This window comes from Melanaphis sacchari, unplaced genomic scaffold (assembly GCF_002803265.2).
Source record: "Melanaphis sacchari strain LSU unplaced genomic scaffold, SCAv2.0 Contig27_pilon_pilon, whole genome shotgun sequence".
Lineage (NCBI taxonomy): Eukaryota > Metazoa > Arthropoda > Insecta > Hemiptera > Aphididae > Melanaphis > Melanaphis sacchari.
In genome coordinates this window covers 2380133-2405105 of record NW_020271152.1, presented here as the reverse complement: position 1 = coordinate 2405105, position 24973 = coordinate 2380133, and the positions used below count along the sequence as shown (strand labels likewise).

General features: G+C 27.1%; 1 protein-coding gene across 2 annotated transcripts in view; it reads right to left on the bottom strand.

Moving 5' to 3' along the window:
* Nucleotides 1-4733: 4733 nt before the first annotated feature.
* The window catches only part of LOC112595435, a 41555-nt gene continuing 21315 nt past the window's right edge, over nt 4734-24973 (bottom strand). For both annotated transcript variants that reach the window (XM_025340655.1, XM_025340656.1), the window contains exons 3-7: nt 21994-22278; nt 18328-18526; nt 14512-14661; nt 10082-10216; nt 4734-5728 (exon numbers count right to left, since the gene is read on the bottom strand). In XM_025340655.1, coding sequence (XP_025196440.1) covers nt 5539-5728; nt 10082-10216; nt 14512-14661; nt 18328-18526; nt 21994-22276 — 957 coding nt within the window. In that variant the 5' untranslated portion in view covers nt 22277-22278 and the 3' untranslated portion in view covers nt 4734-5538. The remainder of the gene's footprint in view (nt 5729-10081; nt 10217-14511; nt 14662-18327; nt 18527-21993; nt 22279-24973) is intronic.

The following is a 24973-nucleotide window of genomic DNA, read 5'->3' as shown; positions in this document are numbered from 1 at the left end:
TCTATTTACGTTTAGCTGATACTGCCGGTTAAACACCATATATATGATGCCTTGATTACACTGAACGTTTGAGATCATTATTGAACATGATATTATATAGGTACGTCCTAATTTATTTAAGGCAAGGAAAAAAAACAACTAAATTAATCTAAAATGTGCGTTTTAAATTCTGTAGCAGTACTGGCCGTGTAGTTTTTAATTAATTCGGTTTCAATGAAAATGCTGCGCATATTGGAAAATAATCATTAGTTTAAAATGACTACACATAAATCTCGGTTCGGGGATTTGTTTGCGTAAACTATAAACGCGTAACGCCATCGTTTCAAATGAAAAACGTATAACTCGTGTTGGAGTAAAATGTACTAAAATATTTATAATTATTTTCTAAAATAAGTTGCTGCTCTTTAGTATTTTTTTATACGAGAGCATTATTTTTTTTTTTTTAGTCTTAATATACTAATTTATCAATTTATGGCTTTAGTAGTTAAAGTGGCAAAATTATAATGGTTCTTTGAAATTGATTTGATTATGGAATTATATGTATAACAAAAACCTCAAATGTCGTAGCTATAATATCGTTATTGTTAATACGGTTTGTAAAAATACAACTATCGACCATATTTTCGTTATTAAAAATACATATTTTTTGAGAAAAAGCGTTAAGAGTCACAGGTCGTTGGCTCCCGTCACTGATGTTGTATATATAGTTCATATTATGTGACCTTTTAAGAACGCGTGTTTAATATTTAATAAGTTTTCCTCAATGATTATTTTGTTTTATGAGTGTTTTTATTTTCTTACGACGATGACCTTTTTACGGAAGTTCACGCCACGGTTTGAGTATCTAACACAAATAACACATCGTAATAATGTTGAGACGTTAGTGGGGCCATACCCACACATTCATCTTGTACACTGTCTGGACTAAAATATATACTGTCTTGTCTGTTATCGTAACTTCTTGTCTTTATTTATAACAAAACCGTGTCATAAACGATATATATTTTGATGTGTACGATTTTATTTATTAAGTATATACTTGAATATTTTTATTTTGCAATATATTTGATAAAAATTTACTTTATGTGTGTAATACGAATTATCTTCTTAATCCGCGTAGACAATTATTGCATAATTTTTTTTTTAATTCACTCAGTTGTTCATTATTATGACAATATTATTGTATGAAACAGTAATACTATGTACATTACGATATACACCATTCTGCTGCAGTAATCCGAGACCCCGGGAATCGTGGGTTGCGGGGGATTAAGTAAATGTGTTACTAATTAGAATAATTTATACTGTAACAAGATATCTAGTTCGGCGGGTGCATATATATTTTGGTGTACTAAATAACAGTTATTGTTTATTAATTCTTATATTATCAAAATTGTTCAATATACTGCCGTAGTGTCGTATACTTATAGATGTTGTATCTATATCTATATATGTATATACATATATATTAGACATAATCAAATTATTTTGATAATATTATAAGAGAAGTTTGTTAGGTATAGAAATACACAAATTTGAATACCAAAATTATTCAGCATTACTTATACTATTAACTAATTCCAGTATTACAGTTTAACTTTGTTTTATACTATTTTGTATCTACACTCACAATTCATAAGCACGTATAAAAGCGATTTTCCTGTGTTCGTGATAAAATAATTTGAATAGTACATGCAATATATTTTGTACCTTATCATATTGTGCAATTTTGTAAAAATATGAAATAATATTGTACACTCTCACGACATGTAAAAAAAAAATTGGTCAAGAGTGACAAAAAGTTCTATAAAAGGCATTTCTATACCTGTTTATATAAGTTAAATTATTACTGGAAAGTGTATAAAGGCTTAAAAATAAAAATAATACAGTCAAACCTATAATTTTAAACATACATATAACTTTATAAGTACAATTTTTAAAAGTAATGATCAAATTTTCATTATTAAGATATATTTAAAAAAAATGGAAGTAAACAAGTAAAATTTTGTATAACATTATATTGTAAAAATGGTATTAAAGAATAAATTGATTTGAATTTTATTGGTTATTAATTATGTGTTATTTATTGCTAATATTAAAGTGCCACAGTGTTGTATAACAACAAATGCTACCACCACATATCGAGCATTGAAAAATTTACACCAGTTTGTATATTTTTTGTTTTGGTTGTAAAAAAATGCATAATATATATACTACTAAATAATGTTGAAACTAAAATTTATGTATGAAAGTTTTGGAGTAATAGATCCTTACAATAGTAGGGAATTTAAATTTAAAAATTCCAAAGTAAAATTGTTTCGACATTTTTCAAAATAATTATATTATTTTAAATTTTTCCAAAACATTCAATATCTACATTTTAATTTTACTACCATGATTCTATTATAAGAATTTAAATTCAAGACATTCTTATAAGTTCTAAAAATAAATTGAATTAATATGTTTTATTTTTTAATTATTATTAGATTTCTAAAATTTAAAACAGCTGTATTTATTATTTATTACTGTGGTTAATAATAAGTTTCGTTTATTAGATTCAGATTAAGATTATGTAAACCTGTAAATTCAGTCCTCATCTATTTAATGGGTAACATAGCCAAATTTTATAGTGTAAAATTTAAATTGTGGTATTATTAGGAATATATTAAAATTAAAAATGACAATATTTCACTGAAGAACTAAGTAGTTACAGCGTTTTTTGGTTTGTTATAAATTATAACATATACTATTATATTGTAATTATTTAGTTAGACAATACTTTACAAAAATTATGGACATTATATTATGGAAATATTATACTAGGATTGAGTTTTGTGAGTATATAGTGATTCTAATGAGCTTCGTTGACTTGGTGAAGAAGAAAATCGTTTGTTGCCAAACGAAAAAAATCACATGAGTACATGACAAATATTATGTATCAACATTCGTATTTTTGTGTATATGCCAGCAATGAGTACGCAGGTAATATAATATTGAATGAAAAACGGTAAAATGAAAATTTAAACCTGTTGAAATACAAATACTTCACTAATTAATGAGTATGAGTTGAATATTGATTTATCGTGTTGTATTTGTATTTTTAAATATTAATTTAACATGTTCCCGTTATTTTATTCGTACTTTTTATACAATTATAATGAGAAATTCCGGCAAAAAGCCTCCGACACACACATATATAGACATTATAAATCATATACCTAATAAGTTTATACAAATGTCTTTTGTGTATAATACGCAACCAATATGCAAATTAACTCTCAAAACTTGTTTACGATTAAATTAATTTACTTTTCGGCCTACTAGTCTACTAGCTAGTTTATCATCATAGCATGATTTTTACGTATGATGGGCCAGTTGCAATTCTAATGTCCTTGTTTAGTTACAACCGGAAATGATTTTGCTTTCAACGAGAAATATGTATAAAACTTTGTGTTTAAATACAGAAATTGATTTAAAAAGAGAGCAGTGGAGAAACATGAATAACAAATGCCGTTATGTTATGATATCAATGTGTGACACACAACTAAAATGATAAATAATTTTGTACAATATATAGGTAAAAGGTATATATTATAAATTTACGTCAAAATTTCAGACAAATACTGCATTTATTAATATATTATTATTAACCATAATCATCATACGATATTAACTCATCACATTGGCATAATATTTTAAACAACAGTACGATTTTATGACAATAATAATAATAATAATATATTATTTGCGGAGGTACATCATAATAATAAATAGTCTAATTATCTACAACGTTTGGGTTAATATATATAATAAAATATATTGGTAGGTATAGTATAATGATAAAATACAACACGTTTGAAAAATAAATAAATAAATAAATAAATAAATATTAATAATAATTATAGTAGGTTGATTATGGAATTAAACTAAATAGATGATGGCACAACCTATAAGCTACATTTGAGAATACAACATAATAATATAATGTACTATAATATGATGTATACGAGACCTACCTACGCGTATCAATGTTAATACGCGTCTACTCAAACACTAAATTACTAGGTAGGTACAACTATACATAACAACTATGCTATTACGACTACTGATGTTATTGCTATTACATTCTAAGACAACAACTATACATTTTTTTTTTTGTATTTGTATACATTTTAAATACATATAAATGATAATATTATGTGCTATATGAATATAATATAATATGGTCCGAAACGAAACAAAAAGAGAAAAATACGTTTGAAACAGTCCTCTTTTTGTTACGTTTCAGTGAATAATAATATATAACTGTTTAAATTAATAATAATTATGATATTTTAATATTTTTATTATATAATATTATATTATAAATAAATAATGATACGCACTGAGCAGCGGCGCTATCGTTGTCAAATACATCTCCCGAATTTATTAAGAACCTACATCCTACAGTGTTATATAATATAATATGTGTGTTGAGTGTAATACTATACATAGTTATCTACCAAGAATGCTCATCCTTGTTTTTTTTTCTTTAATGATAGCGGATCCATGTTTTTGAAAATTTAGGTGAACCTAATTCAAAAATCGATTGAGCAGTTTTTCAGTTATTAAAATGTTTATACTAAGGATAATGTTATTAAAAATAGTTTTAGAACAAAAAAAAAAAAAAAAATGTAACATCGAATATTTATTATACTTCGTATTACACTCGTTTGATTTAGATTTTTATGCCAACATTTTCAGAAAAATCGTCGGTTAAATTATTTACAGTAGAAAGGGGATGAAGGGAGTTCTAATTTAAAATACAGATGTTTACATCTTTATAAGTTAGAATATATTTAAAAATTTAAAAATCAGAATTTAAATAGTTTTATTATTAAATAAAAAAATAGGGAGGAAGGTGAACATTCTCGGTGAATTACGCTGTATATATAATGTCGTGTATAATATATATTGGATGTATAAGTCAGACTCGGGGTTCTGAATTTCCTGATCTCATTTTTTATTGTGATTGTTTTGTGACATAATAGTTTTTTTTTTCGGACGGACGATTTTAACGGTATCTGGGCGCCAGTAGAATAAAACACCGTAAGTCGACGTGGGTATTTCGATGAAATTCCGTATAATGTCTCAAAAATCGTGTCACGACGAGTTCGATAATAAATGTATACACACACACACATATATAATATATATATATATTTATATTAAATTGCGCGGAACCCAATCGAGAAGAAAAGACTGTATAATACAAGTCTCGGTGGACTATTTAATACACGGGACGGCGCAAGAGAGTAACGAGACGGGTGGTTGGAGGGGCATCGGATGAAAAGTCAACAAAAAAAAAAAATAAAGAAACCCGATGAAATTCAATCCGACGGGAAAGTCTGGACACGTACACACAGGCGCAGCACGCAAACAGACGTAGGTACACACTTAAATACAGACGAAATGCGTTCGGGAGACGATTATTCAACGATCATTGCGCGCGGCGGAGAGTGATAAATTCACCCGGGTGATTGCGTGTGTTCAACCGGGTCACATGGCCAACGGTGCCGGATTCACCGTCACTTTTGATCCACCGCTCGCCGCGGACGACGTCTTCCTCGGGTCGTCGTCCAAATCGTTGCCGTCCCTGTGGTTGTAGTTATCGCCGTCGCTGTCTTCGTCGTCAGCCGACACCGATTCACCGTCTTCGTCTTCGTCGTCGGGCGACAGATCGTTTTTCCTGAAACCCACAGTAAACGACGCGTTAAGTCCGTGTGTTATACTTTCAGTATTACACGACAATCCCACGCGCGGTCAAACACGCGCGGGGGCTGTCAGAAATTGTTTTTTTTTCTATTCCCCCGATTCGTATTTCTAAACCGTAAAAACCTATCCCTGTCGTCGGGTTAAACCACACCAATCCTTTTTGGCGTTTGCAGGTTTCTGCAGTATTGTTATACCGAAAGAAAATGACAAATGTCAGTTATACACAATTAACCGATTGCGCGTAATAACTTTTGCTCTAATGGTTTTTTTTTTTTTTTTATACTTAATACAACCATTGATTTTAGAATATATATAGTTGTCCCAGTCACTAATGGGTGGCTTCTTATTCCAAATATTCAATACATTTTATATCTCAATAAAAACTAAAAAAAAAATTTAAAAAAAGGAATAATATATAATATATGTAAAATCAAACTATTACGATTGCTAACAATTTTTCGATTATTTTGTTTTTATACATCGATACATTGTACCCATAAATATTTATATAATGTGCGTCAACGACCAAAATGAACGCTTCAAAAATAATAATCAAAAATATCTACTTTTCAAAGATGCATTTTATTTCTACTGGACACTCATTATTGTGTGTTTTGTGAGTTATATACATATAATAGGAACGAGTACCTTCTACCAATTTAGATTCGTGAAAACGCGTTAAGAACTCACCGTCGCCGCTCAACGATGATACATACACAGTTATTATATTATCATATAAATAATATGTTATACTTTGTCATTTTCTTTGACTACCGACCACTTAAAAATCAAAGACCGGTGAATGAAAGCGGTGCGGAATGATCGTCGGTTTCACTGCATTGTTATACATTTATACGATGTATTATAATAATATTATATTGTTCTTTTTTGGGTACATGTATTAACAACAATCGTCAGAGGAGTAGTTCTATGAGAATTATATACCTATTTACAAACATGCGTGAAAGACTCGTTAGGCATCGAACAAAACCGCTGATAGATGAGATAACGTTGATTATGCATATTATATTGACGATATTATTAGGTATTATTAGTATGCGATGAAGTTGTCTTGAAAGCGAACATGAAAAAGTTATTGTTGTTCTTTAGATATAAAATAATTGTAGCACGACAATATTAATCGTAAATAATAAATACATTTAACGACATTTTCACTTGATCGTTATCAGATTTAAAGTATGTTTTATTGTCTTAATGGTGTGTACAATAATTATTTATGTAAACGATAAATGAATTGTTTTTTTACTTGTTATTTTCATTCATTTAAATATCGTATTATAAGGGAAATATATTATCTGATTAAGTCATATAAACTGTATACCTACATGCCGTAGTGTGATATCTATCATATCTTTTGTCACTCCGAAAACTAAAGGTCACAAAGAGCTGAAGTATATTAATTGTGGCGTCATGAACTTGTTGAGCCACAGGGGCGCATATTAATCAAAATCATCCAACAACCAACTCATATTTTCTAAACAGTATTTACTTTCGAAAATGCATGTTAAATTCTTTTAAAATAGTATGCATAATTTAGTTTATAATTAGGACTTGGATTAATATGCTCTAAAAACCTCAGAAATATGAACTATAAAATATGCATTTATGTTCTTATTTTGTAGAAATATACCCTATAAAATAAAAAATATGCAAAAAAATCGATTAAAAAAAAGTCTTTTATTTTCATTAAGTATAAATAAATAAAATCGAATGAAAGTTACACGCTCTCAGATCACGACAAATACGACTAATGTATGATTCACTGAAACCTACTTAACAAAAAATGACTACTTGTTTCGATAAGTCTCAGATAAGTTAGAAAACGACTAGGCCAAATTATATGGACAATAAATACGTATAACTATAAATATGTTATTTTAATTAAAATAAAAAATTATATTTTATGTATTTAAAAACCGTTAATATGCAATAAAAAATCGTAAAATACAGAAATATGCAGTATATGTCAAAAAATGACAAAATATGCAAAAACATACTAAATAAAACTTTAGATTTTGGATCTATTTATCACAGATTAAACTTAAAACTTACCTAGCTAGTTTTTGGTCTGTTCAGAAAAAATATGCAAACGCATATAAATCCGGGCCCTATTTATAACTATGTTAATATTATTAAATCTTATCTCGTGGAATAAACATAGTATTTAGTAAAATTAATTCACCCACAACCATCAACCCACCCACTCCAAAAATTAAAAGGGCCATTGCCTTATAAAAGTTTCCTCGTGACGTCACTGATAAATTATCATAATATTATAAAAATATAATATACCTAATTATTAATTATTAAATATTAATATTTTTTATGTTATGATTTTTGATATAGAATATGAATTTTTGAAGCGTACGGGTATAGAAAAAGTAAATAAAAGTAAATAAATAAATTCACTATGAACAATTAATTCGACCGTTATTACCCAACTAATGTATAAGACAAGTAATTAATATATTTTTTAATAGTTTTCTCAAATTTAAATAATTCATACATTTATATTATATAATACAAGTAGTAACGTTCCAACTAATCATTCATATCTATCATGTTTTCATATTTTAATAATTTAATTAACTTATAAATTTTATAATTATTGGAATAATTTAATTAGAATTACTATAAATATTTTTACAAAACGGATTTATTAGGTTTATTTAGATTTAAATAGAATTATCCGTATGTATTTGCAAAATTACGAACCATTTTATTTTTCAATTACACTATTATATTTTAAGTAGGTACAGCAGTATTCAATATTGACTATATTTCTATATCGACTGTATAGTTTAATAAATAAACAGAGATAATAGTTTTTAATTTATAAAATATTAAATTCAAATAATGTTGATAGTATAATTTAAAAACGTTTCATATAATTACGTGATTTATAAACGAAAGAAAAGAATATAATAAAAATATTAAAAATAACTATTTAAAACAATATTTTTTAACAAGAAAAAAATAATAATACACAAACCAACATAAACAAAATAATTATTTAAATGTCAAAAAGTAAAAATAATAATATTAATAGGTACTAAAAAATCAATTACCAATAATTATTTAAGTACCTATATTTTGTCGATAAAATGGTATGTAATGTATAGTTAGTAAACTCAATCCAGTTCAAACTGATAATATATTTGATAAATAATGTGAAAAAAGTCAAGTTGAATTGTAAAATTAATTTAATCTTTAATTTTAGCTAAGTATTTTTGAAACAGTATTTTGAAATACACATTAATGGTTATTTTTCATAAATTTTAATAAAATAAAAATTACAACATGATAGTTAGAATCACTTTATTTGATGTCTTCTGGGTAATGTTGATTATTGGAAATGATTCTTAAAATTTAATAACATATTATTCATTGCTGTGTATAATTTTCAATATAGGTCATAAGCATGTCTATGAAATTTTATACTTTTATAAAGTATCTACTTTTTCAAACTTCTATTGTAACAATTTAGTAGTTACATATACAATAGGTACAATTTTAATACAATGTATAGTGTCTATGGCGAAGGTACCATCAAAAATAAAAATCTCAATCAAATTTTGTATTAAAATGTGGTTTTGTAATTTTATTGTTTTAAAATGAGTCATTAGAATAACATAAATTAATTTTTATAGTTTTATAAAATCAACGATGTCATTGAATTTATACCATGGTAATATTATTTTTATTATATTGTATTCTATACTCTACGTCTCTATATTACACAACGGCCTTTAACAGTGGGAAATTAGGTTATGGTAATTTTTAAATTATAAACACTGTTCAGTATTTGTCGACGAATTCGTTCGCTTTTCGGTGTTAATATAATAATAATATAAATTGGTATACATTCCGATAAAAACGCGAACGAAGGACACACGTTATTATTATTATAGATAGGTAGTTGTCACTTTCTCGCGCATCATGTGTTGTCATCCGGTGTGATTTTCATAGAAATGCCGCCAATGTGTGAAATTAGTGTATTTTTTTAATTTCACCATTCAATAGGTGTCCCATTAAACGTGACTGTCAATACTGATTGATAAATGAGGAGACCTTGTTTTATTTTTTCATTTTGGGAATACGTTTTTCTCTCTTTTGTTTGCCAATAACGCTCACCCACGCCACCGTACGAAACGCTGAATATATTAAATTTTCGACCCCATCGCACAGTAAAACTCATCACAAACGATTTAATACGATCATATTATTATGTGATTATTATGGCGCACTATTACTATAATCATATTGTAGTTAAATATTAAATTGTATATATCGTCGCAGAACTTACGAATAGTTATGATTGTTGGTGAACAACGATTTTGGACATTCCTTAAAGTAAGGGTAACATTCTTTGCTGTGTTTGCCAACAGTTTCGGCAGTCACGTAGTCCTTCATTAAATCAGCGTACGTCGATCTACTAGCCCTGCAAAATAATTAAAGAAATTTATCATTATTATGATTATTAGACATAATTTTCTGTTGTATCAACATTTTTCAATTATCGTTCAGTTCTACCTAGTGCATTTCTATATATTACGGGATGACCTAGATTTTCAATGATTTGAATGGGGAGAAAAAATATATTATAATATACATACATTGGGGATCGTTTAAATTTTGTGTTACCGATTTGGACGGGAATCACAGCCACACATTACAATATAGTTTATTATCGGTTGTATAGCAGTATTTTACATTTATACGCGACGTAATAGAAATAATTCTAATTAGATTTCATTGATATATTGTATACTATATTTAAAGGTATAGCAAGCTATTGACGTTATTGTGCAATACAGAAAGGTCTTATAAAACAGTATTGTGATTGGTCGGAAATACGATAAACGACGATGAGGATCGTTTATAGTTTGTGACGATAGCTTGACCGGGTCGAAACACTATTAAAACGGTGTGCTCTGTGAATTCCTGCGAAATCACGCGGTACGTCATTTGATTACCATGCTTATATATATACAACGTATTTAATATATAAATTATACATTATATATATTCGCAAATTAATTATTCCACCGCTATAATATTATTATAATAATAACATTAAAGTTCTGAGCAAAATCAGTCTCAGTATACAAGAAATCGGCTTATGCATAGTGCATAATATATAGTATATACAGTATACACGTAAATTATATCAATAATATAATATATAGAGTAATTCATTAAGCATGCTCACTTCTTTAATTTTTTCAACGATGAATTTATTCAAAATCTGATTTTTAAATATATTTAAGACTATGTTTTCAAATTCTCGAGATTTTTTGTACCTATTAGGCACTTAATGTGTCTTACAGATACCTCAGGGAGATGAAAAGTTTCATTTTTTGAATAAAAACGTGCCTTAAAAATAATATATTAATTAGTCAATAATTTTTCTGAAAACGTTTGAGTATCAAAATGAAAATTCAAACGAGTATTATTTGAGTCATTTAATTTTATGTACTTGAAATAATAGGTCCAAAATAATGGGTTTGAAAGATATGAAAACTATGTTAATTTAACATTTTTAATAATTTATATGTCAGCAAATATAATTTATAAAAATGGTTCAAGTACAATAAATAATAGATTCGATACAATATTTTTGCAAAATGATTTTTAAAATTTTTTAACCTAAATGTAAACATTTAAATAACTGAAAAACTATTTGTTCAAATTTTGGATTAAGTATATATACATCAAAATTAAAAAAAAATAATCCAATAAATAATTTGGAGTGAAAAAGAGTGGTTATAATTTGAAAAATAAAATTTTGTATTTTCACAGCACATTCTTAAGCGGTACCTACTAAGAATATCTAATTTTTAAAATACGGTGTTTAAGTATATTTAAAAATTCTAAAAATCAAAACTTGAATAAATTCATTAGGCACTAAACTAAAAATGAGGGTGTGCATGCTTAAAAAAGCATTATGCGCGAGTATATAAAGTATTACAATATTTTGCTCGTTCATGATATAGTTATTTCGTAGAATAATATTCGGTTCCTCTACATTCGATGTAAGTATCCAAACAAATATTATTGTCAAAAATTATGACATAAGTATAAAAAATAATTAATACTATTAGTCGTATCGTTGATATATTACGAGTATAATATTATTTATCTTTGCTTGTGGGTATTGGGTCAAAAATATTGAATTTTCCCGTAGGTTCAGAATAATGAACTAATTTTTTAATTAAAAACATTAAAACTATGGAGTAGCTAATTATTTTGTGTTAAAGTTATAAAAAAAATCCTTTAGTCTACTTGTCTTGCCAGTAGGAAGAGGGAGGGAGGTTTATCCTACAAATAATTTTATGTGTACGTCCCCGGATACATAACTAATAGATTCTATTACATAAATGTATAATTTAGTGTAATACATTTTGTAAATTGTAGATAGTTATGCGCAGATGCTTATGTACCATTTGTTACAATGGGGCGTTTTTGAGAAAGATATCGGTTTTTTTCTAACGAGTGTTGTTCATAAGGACGGTAATATATTTTTTGATATTTTAAACGTATTCTCTTATTATTTCAACCGCATCCACCGCAACAGGTGTTCAAAACTCATATTAAATCTATTAACAAAAACTTTTTTTTATTCCGATCGATTACACTGTTAACTCGATCTGTCAAACTTGTTGGAATAATACGTGTATAAAATGTATTAACAAAAACATACGATATAACTTAGTGATTTCCAATCGTATAAAAAAATCTGTAGGACAACCTTTCATTTCTTCTATTTAAATTTTTTCTGTGTATTATAATGTCTATAATATGCCTAGATGGTTTTTAATTATGTTAATTTTTTAGGTCGATACCGACACGGGCGTCTCGTAGACTGATTTTCACATATTTAACCGAGCGTAGGTACAACAGGATTAAACAAATCCAGTATGGATATTAATATAATATATCTTCTACTTACATTCCTACTCAAAAATATTTTCAAATTATATATTTCTTCGGACAAACAAACGGTACCTATTTTATAAGATTTCTGCTTTTAAATATTAGAATTTTATAATAATTAATAATATTAAAATTAAAAAAAATAAATATATTTATCATATTATATTATGATTTGGTTTTTAGTCTACATTATAATGTGTTAACATAAAAAAAATATTAAATCATGCAAAATCAAATTTATATTTTTTTAATTACTAATATTATTATTTATTATTATTTTTTTTATATTTTATATACTTAAATAACGGCGATCTATTTATATTTAAAATGTTTTTCTGTTTGCCTATTTTTTACACACATTGTTTTTCTGTTTAAATTTTGGGGTTTTTTATACATTAAACAGTACTTATTAATGCAGCGTAATATTATTATTGGCTAAGTATATATTATTAAATTTGAATATTCTCGACCGCTTGATATACTAGGAAATACATCAATAGTTTTCTGTAATTTATTTTCCTAATAAAATATAATATTTGACACACTTTCACTATAGTTATCTCATATTTACATGTCGTGTTTGTGATAGGCATCTCCCATACATTAATTATATTATATTACCAGTAGTTTATACCCAGTTTATTCGTCTAGCTATGTATGCACACAAATGACATTTCCGGTTTGGCACATGGCGCAGAATGCATAGCGATTGAGAAATACGGTTATTAAAAAAAAAAAACTTGGCTTACATTTAATGCAATGACCCAATGACTTCTCTTGTACAAAATCGTATCCCCCTTACTTAATGGTCTGTGTTTTTTTTTTTTACGTTTAGTTGAAAAGTTGTTTTTCTCAAAACACGTAAACAGCTTTGGTCATTCGTATTCTTATACGAAAAATTATGGACGATTTTGATATTATAACACTCAACGATAAATAATTTAAATAATAAAGTATCTTATATATATATCAGGGATGGACAATCGATCAGACAAAAATATTTTCATTTCAATATTTAATAGAACCAAAAAAAAAAAAAATAGTGAACAAATTTATTATCATTTCTAAAAAAATAATGTTCCAAATTATAAAAGTTTGGGATTTTCCGTTTTAGACATAATATTATTTACTTTAAAAAAAGTGTTTTATTCCAAATAATCTCAATATTTTCATCAAAATACAATACATTATTTTCCATAGTGAATTATACATTGATGGAAGAAGCTAATGTTGCTTGTGTTTCAATAAAACGTAATAATACATTTTAAACATTTATTTTTAAAATTTTAACATAAATATTTAAAAATTGTAACACTTTGTTTTTAAATTTCTATCTCGTTGAGAAAAAATAACGTTCGTAGTTACATACGAGCAGATTACTAGAACGTGAATTTTTTTTTAAATTTTGATTACAATATTTTGGTATTGACTCAATAAAGGTTTTTTACTCCTTGTGCATCTTACTATTGTCTATAGTATAAGCATATAAGACTGTGAAAGGAAACCATTACAAAAGTTCAACATACAAAGTTTTGTCTGACGACAGAGAGCAAATCGTAAATAATATTTTAAAAAGTGATTCTCATCTTCCTTTGTAAACTTTTTTTAAACTATAATATTATTCAAGTATTTTGGCTACTTTCCACACGTAGTGTCGTAAAAATACGACCTCTGATAAATCGCAAGGGTTCGTAGGTTCATGTTTTTAATACTATAAACGTTGTGCATAAGTATACATATTACACATAATACTTATATTAAATATTGTTGATATACGTATATCGTAGTTGAAGCACTTACGTGAGGAACAGCTGAAGAAATTCGCCGATGAAACCAAATTTATGTATGGACTTGTGTCCGTGAACTTCACATATGGCTCGGAGAAGACATGCTTTGCCGTCCATCCCGAAGTTCGTCAACAGGTCCTCGACGACGGTGAACAGTAGAGCTCTGAAAAGACATATTGGTATACTATACATCGTGAAGAGTAATACAATATTATAAAAGAAGTCTTACTACGATCTTTTTTTTTGGAATTTGTTAACGTCATGATGACACGTATTTTATTAAAAAATATTTTACATTTGTGTTCATTGCTTAATCATAATACTTATTTAAATTCTCAACGAAAATTGCTATGACTATTATCGCTAAGTTCTACTAACGAGGAAAAATAAAATACCAACGACTACGTTACTCAGTTTTTATAAATACACACACGTCATCGTCATAATAATAATTATCGTACGCTCTGGTATAATATGTTATTATAATGTTATGGTTATTATTTATTTCCAACGAAGCGCCAAGACTAGAAAAGGCTTGGGTGATTCCATTTTCTATTGACCGCTCCTCTTTTATCACATCACGGACTTCCCTAACTCCCTTTATCTATTTTCATTGGTCAACAGTAAACGGGTCTTGTTGTTTTACTTTCATAACTATTTCATTGTTGTAGGCTGCCAAAACCTGTCTTCTCGGTTCACGTGAACTTGGACCAAGCTGGTTGCTCGCGGAACCGCCACTACAACGATTTCTGGTCGGAATATTAATACGGCAATTATTCATTATAACAGATACGATCTATAAATATATACATATAATAATTTATGCATGCATATGATATATGTAATGTCGGTCAAATAAAACGTAATCTGCCGCATTATATACGATCGTGAGAAACGCTGATGAAATGTGCACTGTGGCGAAAAAAATCGATCCTCAAATTTGTTTCATCCTGGATATATTTAGTGACAATTTTATGGTATGAATGTACATATCACGCAAGTCTTATAAAATATTTGTCTCTCTTCTTATTAATTTTTTTAAATTAAATAATTTATATTTTTCATTTAATAAAACTAAATATAATATTACTAAATTGAAAAAGAATTTATGAATAGTTTTCATCATTTTTGTCCAAATCACTTTTATTTTTAACAATGTTAATTATTGCTTCAACATCAATGTTATTACTTAAAAGTAGGAATGCCTCTAATTATTAATTATAATAAATAACTGTCTGCTCCCCGTGGATCACGAAGAAAACTTCTAATATCCCGCCGGCATATTCCGCTTCTGGGTGTGGATATATTATAATACCACGTCAGTTATTATCGAAAAATACATTTTATTAAGCATAGCATAGTATTAAAATATATAATACGTATTTAAATACATCATTTAATATAAGTATTTAATTTAAGTATTATGATGTACTAAGATTAAATATAAATGAATAATATAGGGATCACAATGCTGAGTCGACAACCAGTTTGCTGTCTAGATATTGGGTTGACGGATGTTATAATTACTGATCTGGTTTAATATTTTTTATCTTTTTTTCTCAAATAATTGCTTTGATAGATATCGATATTATTTAAAAAATATTTATATATAATATATATACCTATGTAATATCGCAGTAATAATACCCGCCGACAGCTATAGCTCATTATTGGTTGTCGGTTAATTAGCCATTTACTCATCGTCCCAGTCTTCATAAAATATTATTTGGGTTAGACCTATATAAATATAGGTTTCTAGGATTATGGCATAGATTTATTTTATTACTAATATTGTAGTGATCATTAGCTATATCAAACGTTCTTTATTGACAAATTATATTATGCTATTATATTATTTTATCTTCATAATTTTTTCTAACGTTTGAAAAAGATAAAATTATAAATATTAAAACTATATATTTATAAAAATAAAAAAACTCATATTTTTCGAATTTCATTTTTTGTAAATATGCTTATGCTATAGTAATGATATGCAGAAGCTAAAGGTATGTCATAACATGAATCGTACGATAAAATTTAATTTACGACAAATGACACTTGTATATGATACATGAAAAAATATAGATAAAGTGTTCCATAGTAAGGAAAGAAAAATAAATTCTATGTCATAGTAATACTGGGAAAGCTAAAAGAAAAAAATCAGAAAATTAAAGTTTGAAACTCTTATTTTAGAGGTTCAAAAACGATAAAAACATCATTATTAATATTATCAAGTATTTATGTATATTAAATTTGTAGATAAAATTGTTTAATATCCCTAAATATCTCAAAACGCAATTACTCAAAATAGTTCTTAAATTATGTAAACATAATGTTATTGGATTTTATTATTTGTTTAAAAGTTTAAAGTATTTGATTTATTGTTCAGAAGTATGGAATTATATTAGATGTATGTATTTGTATTACATATATAACACATCTATTACCTACCTAACGAAACAATGTAAACAGCTACTTTTATATCTTATAAAGTTAATAATAGGCTCTATATTTGTTTACAACTGAAGCGTTTAATCAAAGTTTCAAAGTATTATAAACTATAATATTTATACTAAGATAATCGTTATTATTCTAGACATGCTCCTATTTGAGATTTAATATTAATTATTAGACATACATAATTTTTATCTTTTAACAATTTATTAAAAAGTTTCAACATTTTTTTTTTTTGTGTAAACATTTTTATTCATTAATACGAGTTAAAAAGATTAATGTTATATTTAACCTCATAAATAATTTAGTCGTATTTATTTTTATAACTATGTAAGTTGCTTGATTTTAAGGGTTGATGCGCATATTCCGTTGCGATTAACTGATGCTATTTGAATGTAAATTACAACAATTGATAAGAAATTGTGTACTGGTGCAAATACGGCTGTTAACAGATTTAACATAAATCTAAAAATCTTGTGTTTTACGGAATATAGTTGATAATTGCATTTGTGAGACATAATCAAGTTAGTGGTGTATATTCGCTATTTTTCAAGTTAAATTTACAAGCCATGCTTTAAGTTTAGATAACAATAAATATAATTTGTAAAATTCAAGTGTAGTATTTTTGGTTTAAAATTTAAATTAATAAAACATATTGAAATTAGGAAATTTATTATAAGTATACATTTAGACAAAGTTATTTGTAAACAATATAGGTATGTTTTAATGATTTTTTTTTTATTGATAGAAAAGGCACATTCAATATTATATGTATATTTCATTTTTAATATTAATTTAATGTCATCAATATTATTTAATTATTTAAATGTAATACAATACACCTATAAATTGTTTAATTTCGGTACACAAAGCTAAAAAAGTATACTAATATTGTAAATAATATATAAACGAAAATTATTAACTATATAAAAAAATAACGGTAGATATTTTGAATAAAGTTTTGTTTATTTTATTTATTTTAAATTAAAAATTTATTTAGGAATATAGAATAAAAAAAATATGATATGAAACTGTTTATTTGTTTGTTAAAGTTATTCTCGCGAAAAGATTTATGTTTAACCAAAATCAATATAATAATATTGCTGTATGCTAAAATAAAATATTATTTATTCGTAACTTAATAACATATCTGCTTGTATTTAATGTTACTCATAAGCAATAGTATGATAATAAACATTATTTTTTAGATAGGTAGTCGAGAAATAATGTTTAAATTATTGTAATAATTTATGAGTTACGAACACGTGAATAAAACAGGAATATAAACATGTCAACTTATTATGATTAGAGTTAGTTACAGCATTCTTTTAAGTTATCCAAAGGATATTTCTATGTTTTTTTATGTATGGTTTACCTTTCACCTCCTTGGAAGTACGAGTGTATTGGTTTGGGTAACGTTGGAACAGATCTAGTCGATCTCCGGCCGTCCATAAGTTGAGACACATAGTCGGCAAGTACTGAGCCCATCTGCCTGCCCATGCTTCTGGCTAATATCGGCGGGAAGGCGCCAAACGGATTCTGATTATCAGTCAGCCCCAAGCCATCGAAGTCAACTAAGCAACATTAAAAAACAAAACGCGTAAATAAATATTACATTAATTGCAATTAATACAAATCGAGTTCTCGTATTCATAAGGAATTTAACTATATCAGTTACCTATTTATTATTATTGTACGACTAGGCGTACATGATGTGGAGCAATAAAAATACATTTTGTTTTTTATGAATCGTAAAATATGTCATCGCTCTAAATATTACGATTATTCCAATCAAAGAATTTTCACTAACTTTTAAAAGTTTTTAAACGTCTGTAACGGTTGATGTCTTAAATTGTCGGTTGGTTTATTATAGTTATAGTTATTAAGTGCGTACATTCGGGTGATAACAGCGATAAAAATACTTAATATAATATTGACCTAAAAAATATAGCATGTGTACTATAGTGAGTGTAAAAAGATTTTATTAGTCACCTAATGCACCTAAATATTTATTGCAATGTAGTCTCATCGACCCACCAAATCAAGTCAAAACGTAAATACACGAAAGTCATTATATTGTACCCGTTTAATTGCCATTACTTTTGTAGGCAATAATAATTCAAGACCGTAAAAAGTAAAAACCAATTTTTGATGTAAGCAGTAACTGGTCTCAGATTATTATCGTTAATCTAAAAACGTGTAAATTGTAAACTCTGTTCGGCTTAATTAGGAAAAAAACATAAGACAATATATTGTGTGACTATCGAATACCTATCATTAGTCGTGTGGTATAATGTATGATACAACTATAGAAGTGGTCACATGTTTTATATTATATTATGAAGGGAAGATAGTATTGAATCTAACACGGTTTTGGTTTTATTTTTTGTAATATCAGAAAGATATTTTTTTTTTTTTGTAAAAGAAAAAGAATTCAAAATATTTTAAGTATAAAACGATGTAATTATCTACCTATATAATCTATTTATATATACAGTTTGAAAAATATTATCTGGGTGTTATCAATATGAATAATCAAATAGTTCAAGTGCATTCATATATAAAAAAATCACACGCTGACTGACTAACGTTGTGGTGAGCACATAATGTTATTATATATTATTCAAATAAAACATTTCATAATTTATATTATCTCTACGACATTAGATTTTTTTAATGCTTTGTGAATAATTAGATATAAAATTTTCAAATTGTGCATAAATATTCTTTAAAGGAGATGTAAGCATTTCTAAAGTAGTTTTTATCCACATTACCTACATATTTCTATGTTAGTATTTATTATAAAAAAAACACTTGTAATTCACAGTAAATACAAGCACTCATCAGTATAACATTTTTAGTACGTCTATTATACTATATGTTGGCAATTTGGCATCCATGTAATTTGGATTAATAATGCTGGATTGTGCACATATATTAAATAAATCTGTTTTTTAATCTCAATCAGTCAGAAGTTAGTACTAATAATTATAATAAGTATACTTAATCGGACAAAAGTAGTACATTTTTTTTTTTTTGTCCAGTCAATAAAAAGACTTTATTTGAGTATTACGATAATTGTTATACATAATACCAGGTCAGTGGAAATGGTAAATAAATTTTAGAAATTGAACAAGCTCAACGAAAGTTAAATATCATAGCTTTAAACTTAATATGCACGGTGCGCTTAACTTGGTATCTCTACCCTAAAAACAAGCGTTAAAAACTAAATTCTAGATTTCATCTGTTAAAATCACTTCTTCTTTCTAACCTAACCTTACCTATCAAAATTATTCTGTATACAATTTTTCTTCAAGTACTGTTAGCGTATAGTATTTTAATTTGATTTTCTGATAACTTAAATAAAATAACTATATACAAGCCTTCTAAAATATCTATCTGGGTTTACTGGAGCATCCTGGCTCGTCTCAAATTCCGACTTCAAATTACTTCCTATCAACGAAGTTGCTGCTCTTTATATAAATGTTTTTACGCCAAACTATAAGGTAATCCCAAATAACAGATTAGCAAGTCAGCATCCCTTACAGTTCCCGGTAACCAAATTAGTCGCTTTAAAAGGAACTGATGTCGCGATTTTATTACTTAAAGATTAAGTGCTTAATATTAAGAGGTGTCATAAATGTGTGATTTCCTCCTCACGTGTCTACCAACTCATTTAACTATTACTGCCAGTTAACAATAAATATTACTTATTGAACAAGCTGTATAGATTGTAATTTTTCAAAAAAAGGCCAATTAAAAAAAAAATTAAATTGAACTAATGCAATCGAAAAATAAAATAATTACCGTTATGGAAAAAGTTAAAAGAATACTGGGAAAAATATGATTTTCTGTTTGCATTTTAAAAGAGTAAATTTTACACATTTTGTATACGAATTCTTAAATTCCTTTGTTTTTTAATTGGATATTGTGTACTGTAAACATGACTAATGATTTTTCCTTATTACGTTTAATTATTTATAATAATATACTCATTATGACGAGAAATATAGAAAAAATGTAAATAAAACGATGTACTATCACTACTATCTATATAATGTGATACGTGTACGATCAGTAATAGTACGACACATACGTGGTATGTAATTTGCACAAAAAATGATAAAAAGAAAACTTTGATATACATTATGTAATGTGCACTACGTCCAAAAAAAAAAAGGTAATTTTCATCACAACTGATGACAGATTATAATACTTTTGTAATTATTTGTTCCAGATTAAATTTTAAAAGATATTATCAAAATTATGGATTCGTAAATTTTTTATTTAATTTTAATTTATTTAAAACACAAAGATTAAGTTCATAGTAATTCATTGAAAAAATGAGAATAATAAGTGAAATAATAATGATTTTATATAATAAATGTTATCTTTCTATTACTATTGATTATTAAAATAGTAAAGTTTATTATATACGAATTGTATTATTTTCTTTTTTGACTAATTTCATAAATATTAAGATATTATAGTAGTATTAGAATAAATTATTGTTGAATTTACAATTTTGCATAAAAATTTATAAATTTTATTACCCGACATTTACTAGATAATCTACAACACCGTAATTTTAAATAGTTGATGCTATAATTACCGTTTTGGCGCAATTAAAATTTAACAAATTACCATTTCAGAAGGTAAAAAATAAATTTATCAAAATGTACCTACTTAATCTGTAGGTATGGCGTAAATTATACTTGTCCCAATTATTTTATATGACGTTGTCGCATTTATCGTGCTTATTGCGTAGAATTAAAACAAAAAGACTGATCATAACACTATTAATATTTTAAAATATTCTAGTTATGTGTAGTGTTTATAGGCGGATTTAGGGTCGATAGTATGCGAATTTAGTATATCGCCAACAGGATTTTCAGTTCGGTGATTCAATTTTAATAATAATAAGACGATTTCTACGTAGTTGAGTATTATACTTAAAATTAGAATTTTAATTTAATTTATGTAGGGTTGTATAATATAAAGATAAATAAATATATCGATGGATGAAAATCGTTACACTGACTTGTGAAAGGCAAACTGATGCTCATGTTGGACAGGAACCCGTCTGGCGGATACCTGACGAACGGCAGGGACAGCGATGGGGTAATCGTTAGCCTGGTGCCGGGCGGCAGGGCCAAGCGGCCATCCGTAGTGATCCACAGCAGACGCTTCTGTCGCGAATGAGGCGTGTCCTCCTTAGGCTCGCCATTATTATTGTTGTTGTCATCTGCGCCGGTGACATTGTTCTCAAACCACATCAACAGTAACAACGCGGTCCACAGAGACGATTTCCCAAAGTATATCATTCCTAAAACAAAAATGAAAACATGTATAAAAAATGACAATAACCATTATATATTTCGAGACGATCTAGACTCTAGACCAAGGATGGAGGGTCTTTAATCCGCAGTTCACGAATACATTTTGAGTGTAGCTTGTATTTTTTACGATGTAACTTGCGAGATTTTTTATAAACTTTAAGTTTTAAATGCTAGATGTATAAACTCTATACATTTGTGTATCTGTTTAACCAACTTAAATTAATTTAAACGCATGATTAATCAAGGAGTAATTAATTTTGAAATTCAACCATTGTTAATAATTGACAAGGATAGATTGGATTGAGGTGAGTCTAAGAAAACTAATAATTCGATAGTGTGTGCTGTAGCAGTGAACGTCAATGGCACACGTTTAAGATAAATTATATTATAATATAATATGTATATATATATATAATATGAATGGTACACGAAAATCCTTGCAGCAACATACGAAACGACGTGAAAATGAAAAACACAAATTCACGTGTGTTTTATTGTTCAAAATTTTACTCTATAATCAACACCGTGCTTATTGTTCGATGTATATAATATGGTGTACCTATTTAAATAAATTCGGACGAAATATAATATTTAAGTTACCTACTTTGTTTTCTTACACCTTAATTTATTAAACATAGATGTACCATACTATTACTAGCTTATTATTTTGTCATTAAAAATATGTATTAATTAAAAAAATAATAATTATGTTTAAATTGACAGTGTTTTAGTTTGACCAATATTTCCGTTTTTGATTCATCTCAAACTTTTGGCAGTATACCTACTTTGCAAAGCTCTTGAACGTGGCGAATCAGTATTTAATAAATGTAATGCTACAGTAATGGCTTATAGAACATATTTTTAACGGTAAATTCTCAACTTGTATTGAATACCTACATATTATTCTTATTACTTAAATTTAAATGTTGTGATATCTATATCTATATAATATATATATATTTGTTTTGAAATGATAAATATGCAATTCATAGTTGCCTATTAATTAAAATAAATTACGTTCCAGAATAATATTTAATCAATGAAAAATATTGTGTTTCGTTTTAAATTACCATTATACAATTCATAGTTTTGTAAATAATTATCAAGTTTATTTTAAAATCTAAGACATATACTTATAACCTAATGACCAGAATATCCATAAATATAATGTATAAAATATTTAAGACATAAATATGATTTGAAATGACTTTGTAAATTCATTAAATTATATTGAGAGTTGCATTTTATAATATCATGATAATTAAAAATATAATATGTATAAGTACTATGTCTGCATTTGCATATTTATATATGTTACTTGTCACTATAACTGGTTTTGAATTATTTCTAGTGATTTTCAACATATTATGTATTTTATATATCTCTAGTAAATAAATTATTTATTCTAAATGTAATATATTTCCATAATAAATATGCTGTCTAAAATAAATAATGTTGTTTTACCGTTACAGCAGCTAAACTATGTATGGGTAATATCATCTTCAAAATTCTCAAAAATCAAAATGGAGTTATAAAGTTGACATTTTTATAGACACAATATCTAGTTTATTATCCAGATCAGATTTTGTATATTTTCTCCGGTAACTTTATAACCTGAATTTAAAATATATACTACATTAGGCATAGGCATTATATATGGTAAGTATAATAAGTATGAGTATTTTTTTATACCATATAGTAAACTCAAAACTGGAAAATCATAAATCTTTTACTATTCTAATTTTTGTGTGAGATGTTTTTTTTTTTTTAGGCCTCGGAGAAAGTTAATAAATTAAAAATACTCAATCTAATCGAGAATAATAATAAAAATAAACTACATTCTTTCAAAGATTTCATCGTGGAAATAAAAAATTTTGTTAACTCTGATAATATTTTAATCTTCAGGCAACCGACGGCTGCGGTAGTCCTCCTGCAATGGGTTCAAAATTAAAACGTTAAACGTTAATTACGGGCCTTGGTTTAGGGTGCACGGTGTATATGGGCGAGACACGTTTGCGATGTAAATCAAAACGTTTTGTACATGTATACTTACAGCACATTTGGGAACAATACACACATAATACAGGTATACAGGTACAGACATCACGTTTGGCCGTTTGTATATAGACCGAGTCACCGCGGTCACCGCAGAGGCTATCTGTGTACGGTAACCGTGATTACGAATACATAATATTATAATACGTGACTATTTAATTACATATTATTATTACCTAAACCCACACGTGTGTAAACCATTGTAGTGTAAGAATAGTGGGCTCTGCCTCCAAAGACATTACATTCTGTTCGTATACGCACGAATAATAATCGTAGGTATACATCCCTCGGTTTAATACGTATGTCGTTTATAAAGCAAAACGAACAGTAGGGTAGTCGTTTGAAATATTAAAAACATTAAAGCGATGTGGGAATTCTTCGCGATAGGAGCAAAAAAGAAAAAACAATTAAGATTGAACATTTTCTGGCAGCAATCCGTTTGTTTGAATACATTTTAGTACCTACTTACTTATAGTATTGTGTAGTCTGATGATATCGAAGTATTGTAACAGTCTGTTTGATAAAATCAAAATCGAGTTTACTAGTAAAAACAGTATTATTATACGCAATTCCTAAATTCGTGCACGAAAAACACATAACGTTTTTATCTCGGCCAATTATCGGGAC